Source organism: Cyprinodon variegatus, unplaced genomic scaffold (assembly GCF_000732505.1).
Source record: "Cyprinodon variegatus isolate N-32 unplaced genomic scaffold, C_variegatus-1.0 Scaffold114, whole genome shotgun sequence".
Classification (NCBI taxonomy): domain Eukaryota; kingdom Metazoa; phylum Chordata; class Actinopteri; order Cyprinodontiformes; family Cyprinodontidae; genus Cyprinodon; species Cyprinodon variegatus.
The window spans coordinates 54,768-59,667 of NW_015150567.1; the positions used below are offsets into that span (position 1 = coordinate 54,768).

General features: G+C 35.4%; 1 protein-coding gene across 1 annotated transcript in view; it reads right to left on the reverse strand.

Moving 5' to 3' along the window:
* Nucleotides 1-4,900, reverse strand: part of phkb (phosphorylase kinase, beta) — a 145,938-nt gene that overhangs the window by 53,968 nt on the left and 87,070 nt on the right. The window contains exons 11-13 of the mRNA XM_015375180.1: nt 1,755-1,768; nt 1,185-1,359; nt 607-701 (exon numbers count right to left, since the gene is read on the reverse strand). Coding sequence (XP_015230666.1) covers nt 607-701; nt 1,185-1,359; nt 1,755-1,768 — 284 coding nt within the window. The remainder of the gene's footprint in view (nt 1-606; nt 702-1,184; nt 1,360-1,754; nt 1,769-4,900) is intronic.

The following is a 4,900-nucleotide window of genomic DNA, read 5'->3' on the forward strand; positions in this document are numbered from 1 at the left end:
GGAAGCCAACCAGAGCACGGCAGTAAACCTTCCAGCCGACCCCCCCCTGAGGAGGTTTCTCCTTAGGCCAACCAGTGTATCCGTTTCACCTCATCCAGCCAGAGACAGGACAGATTTCTATGCTGTACTAATAAATGTTCTGATTAGGAGGGAGAAACACCCTCAGCTAAATCCCACCATTATTCAATCAGTTTAATGGAGGCTTTATTTATCTATATCTCTAAGGCTAATAGTTTTATTATCCTCTGATGTGAAATTTGACATGATGCATTATTTACTTCGCTGAATTATTCATCTCTCTTCCCCATTTTAACATTTGGTTTAATAGATGTTGATAAAAATGTTATTGTTATTGAACAGCGATGTGGTTCTTATTTTGTGGATTAAATCACTGAACAGGTAGAGAACTGGTGTAGTAATGGACGACTGATCATTAAAGCGGTTCTCTTTTATTTTCCCACATATGAACACATAAATAAGTAAATACCTGGAACCCCGAGGTCATTATTCTAATCGAGGTATCAGATTAAATCCTGTTGATGTGTGGTGATTGATATTCAGTTTGGTGATGCGTAGAAATACGGACACAGAGTGGTGTAAGCTAACCTGGTTGGAGTAGCGCATGCTGACGTTGCGCTGATCCTGCCGCGGGACGTATCGGTGGATCGGGTCGATGTCTTTAGGGCTGATCAGCTCGTCCACTGGAACGTTATGGAGCACAAATGGAAATAAAAGGAAGGATTAACAGCATTAAAACATTTTTTAAATATAAGATGTTCCATTTTATATTTAAAAAACATAAAATGTTCCATTTTATTAAAAAATATATAAAATGTAAAATGTTCGATTTTTTTCCAGTGTAAGCCTGGAAAAAAAACTAGCATTTTACATTGTATATAAATCTAGATAAGTCATTTTTTCTTATAGGTTAATTTGTTCTTGGTTTGAGGAGGTAAAAGAGACATTTTATCAATGGAACAAGAAAATTTACACTTAAAATAATAAAACACAGTTGCATTGTCTTATTTCAAGTGCATATTATCTAATTATCTCACTTTAAGAGTAAAAATACTCATTCCATTGGCTAAATATCTAATTGACCTACTCAAATTAATGGTAAATATACTTAATTTAGGAAAATTTTAACATATTTCTAGATTGGGGTAAAACTGTGAGAAACCCACCCAGCAGCTTAGCTATGTTATACAGGGCCTGACCCCACAGAAACATCTTCCCATCCCGACCAGAGTTGCTAGGGAAACGCTTCTGGCTGCCATGTTTGTTCTGCTCCGCCTCCACAAAGTCAGCCGGTACATAGTAGTATTTAGGGATGACGGCGTGTCCTGCAAAGAGAGATGACTGTAGTTAGCTCGGTGTTTGTGTCGCCCGCTGGTCCAAACAGAACATCTACTGTCTAAGCACAACAACTGCAGCTTAAAGTGTCATTTTGAAAGCTATCGTGTGTTTTAGAGAGGATAGATAGCAGGTTCTGCATTTAAAAAGGCCGTTATCTTCTCTGTTTGGTTCACTACCACTGAAGCGCTGCAGGATTTGGTGCTTAACCTTAAATTGAAACATTTATGTTTCTAGATATTCTTGCTATAAACCATCTGTTTGATGTTTTTTTGCAGATGGATTCTACCCCTAAAATTGTCGGTTGCAGAGCAGCTTTGACTCATAGCTCAAGCTTTTTTTCTTTTCCGGGTCTTTTTCCCAGGCTATGCTATCTTTAGATAACTTCTACATGATCTCACGGGGGAAATGTAACCTGTTTGGATTCAGAAAACCACATTTTCTCACCTCTGATCTGCAGATCCTGATACACTTCAGATACCAGAGCTCTATTTGCTGAGTAAATCATCATTACTGTTGATATTTTTTGGAATCAGTTTATATTTCCTCTTTAAAAGAGGCACAATCTTTATAAATGTCCACATGTCTGTCCCAAAAGGCAACCAGTTTATTATAAAGTCAGAAAGAAAGTTTTAAAACAGTTAATTTTGTTAACAGGACAAATTATATTGTAAAAACAAACATGTAACTCTAAGGTTTATAACTGACTATATTTATCTAATCAGATGCAGAATCAAGCTATTCTGCTTTTCAAGATATTTTTAATCTAGGTTAAATGTATTATAGAAATAGACTGAATAGAGCTGCCCCCATAGATCAGGCCAATTGTAACCAGATCTTGAACATTCTCCAGTATCTGGACTGATAGCGACACTGAACTATGGAAGATGATTAGGGCCAAGTTAACTGATTTTTAAATTTTATTTCAGTTTAATATGGGAAAAAAAGTCAGAATTCTGACTTTTTTCTCATATCAAACTGAAATAAAATTTAAAAATCAGTTAACTTTTTTTTTTTCCACTGGCCCTAATCCTCTTCCATAAATATCAGATCTAGAGCTACAACTAAGAATTATTTTGCAAATCAATTCATCAGTCAATTTTTTTTTCAATTAATAATCTGATAGCCAAAGATTCCTAGAACAAGATTTTTTTATTAAAATAAACCAGGTAAAAATAAAGCTTTTCCAATTGAGGAGTTCTGGATAGAGCATATTGACGTACGAAACAGTTTTTTTTATTAAATTCAAAATGTTTATATAGGCTCCATGTATTTCTATTATAACCACCAATAAATCTTCTAACATTCCAATAAAAAAATATGATAATTTTTGTGGCTCTAATAAAAAAAAGCAAACCAAATAACTACAAATAAATAAACAATATTTCTGTTAAAAAAAAAAAAAGAAAAAAAGGACAGAGGTCGATCATCCAGATCAATAGGAAGCATGTTTTGTCTATAACCTGCTCGGATCAAACCCTAACATATAAGCGTACAGATATGACATCATGTCCAGCCTCCTGCGCCATCTTCCTCTACGCCGCTCCAGATTATCTTCATAGCTCACCGCCGCAGGAGAATCCCTGCTGTAGGTTGGAAATAGTGACGGTTCTGACCTGATTCTCTAAATAATCAGCAGTAGTCACATGTGATGCAGTTTTAATGCAGTTAAGCTTTGTTTTAAAAGACGTGTTTCATTTTATTAGGATTTTCAATATTTATTTATGTTAAACTTAAATGTACCTGCTGTTACCAATTTTTTTAGGACTCCCTTAAAAAAAAAAAACCTCACTCGGATCTTTTAAAACAATAAAAAAAATATCTATAGTCTAAAACTGTGACTGATATTTGAAGGCCGTCACTAAGGTCTGAATTCAGGTCGATCTCTGTTTATGTTTTAAACTGACATTTTTTGGCCTAATGATATAATTTGTTTCTACATTCTGCATGTAGAAATAAAAGTGCAACACTGCATGTCTGTGTTTTAGGAAATCATCTAGAATTAACAAATCATTTTCAAAGCACTAATCAAAAGTCTGTCTTCTGCTTTCTGATTAACATTAATGGTAAAAACAAATAAATAAAAACCATGTTATCCTCCAAAGCTCAGCCAATTAACTTCAGGAGTCTGTGCTAATTTATGCAGAACAAGAACTAAGGCTCTATGGAGTCGACTTATATCTCCCTCTATTATCCTGTCTACACTCCAATTATTCCTCTTCTATTGTGAATGGACCAAGGGAAACTTCCTTATTATGGGATGCTCTCGCCTCACTGCAATGGTTGCAGGTGGATAATAAAGTCAGGGTTTATGCTCATCGGTTCAGAACATCTTCGTCCTCCTGTGAGCAGTAAGTGGTGGATGAATATGAATGACAGGGGTTAATAAGAGGAAATTTTTTAATCACTGAGAGGGAAAAAAAAACTGGCAAAAGGTCAGGGATATAAATCTGAAGCTCAGATATGAAGCACAAAAATAAAGTTCATCTACGGAGGAAGAAAACACCGCCTTCCTCCTTGGGAAGGAGGAAACAAAAAAACATCCAATATGGCGTCACTTTTATTTCAAAACACCTGTGAACAAAATAAACATACTCACAGGTATGTTAAATTATTTCTGTGCATCGTTTATCTACCAGTGCAGAACAAAATCCCACATGTGCGAGAAATGGCAGAAAATCGCGCGTGCCAGCTCCTCCCACGTGAGCTCGGGGCCGTGCGCATGGTACACTGCAAAAAATCTAAATCTAGATAAGTCATTTTTTCTTAAAATAAGTGCATTTGTTCTTGAATTGAGGAGGTAAAAGAGACCTTTTGCCAATGAAACAAGACAATTTACACTTAAAATTAGAAAACACAAATTAATTGTCTTATTTCAAGTGCATTTTTATCTAATTATCTTATTTTAAGAGTAAAATTACTCATTCCATTGGCAAACTATCTCATTTACCTACTCAAATTAAGGGTGAATACACTTAATTTAAGAAATTTTAAGTTATTTCAAGATCGTTTTTGCAGTGTAAGATCCCGAGCACGGGGAGGAAGTATCACTGTATGTCCTTATGCAACTGTTTATTCAAATATAGCACTAATCCATGAGGAATAATTGTGCTTTTTGGGGGCGAGAACAGTAGTGAATTCCACTTAAGACTGATTTATACTCAGAAACCAGGTCGTCTGCGTATGTCGCAGTGAATACAAATGTGGCTCCGCCCCTTCCACAGACACTGTGCTGGACTTCTCCAAGCTGCACAGGAAAAAATCTAAATCTAGAAAAGTCATTTTTTTCTTAAAATAAGTGCGTTTGTTTTAAATTGAGAAGGCATAACAGACATTTTGCCAATGGAACAAGACAATTTACATTTAAATAAGGAAACACAATTGCATTTTTATTATTTCAAGTGCATTTTATCTAAATGTCTTATTTTAAGAATAAAAATACAATTGGCAAATCATCTCATTAACCTACTAAAATTAAGGGTAAATGCACTTAAAGGTATACTATGCAGCCGGTGTTGATTTTCCAGCGAGGCTCCCCCCAGAGGGC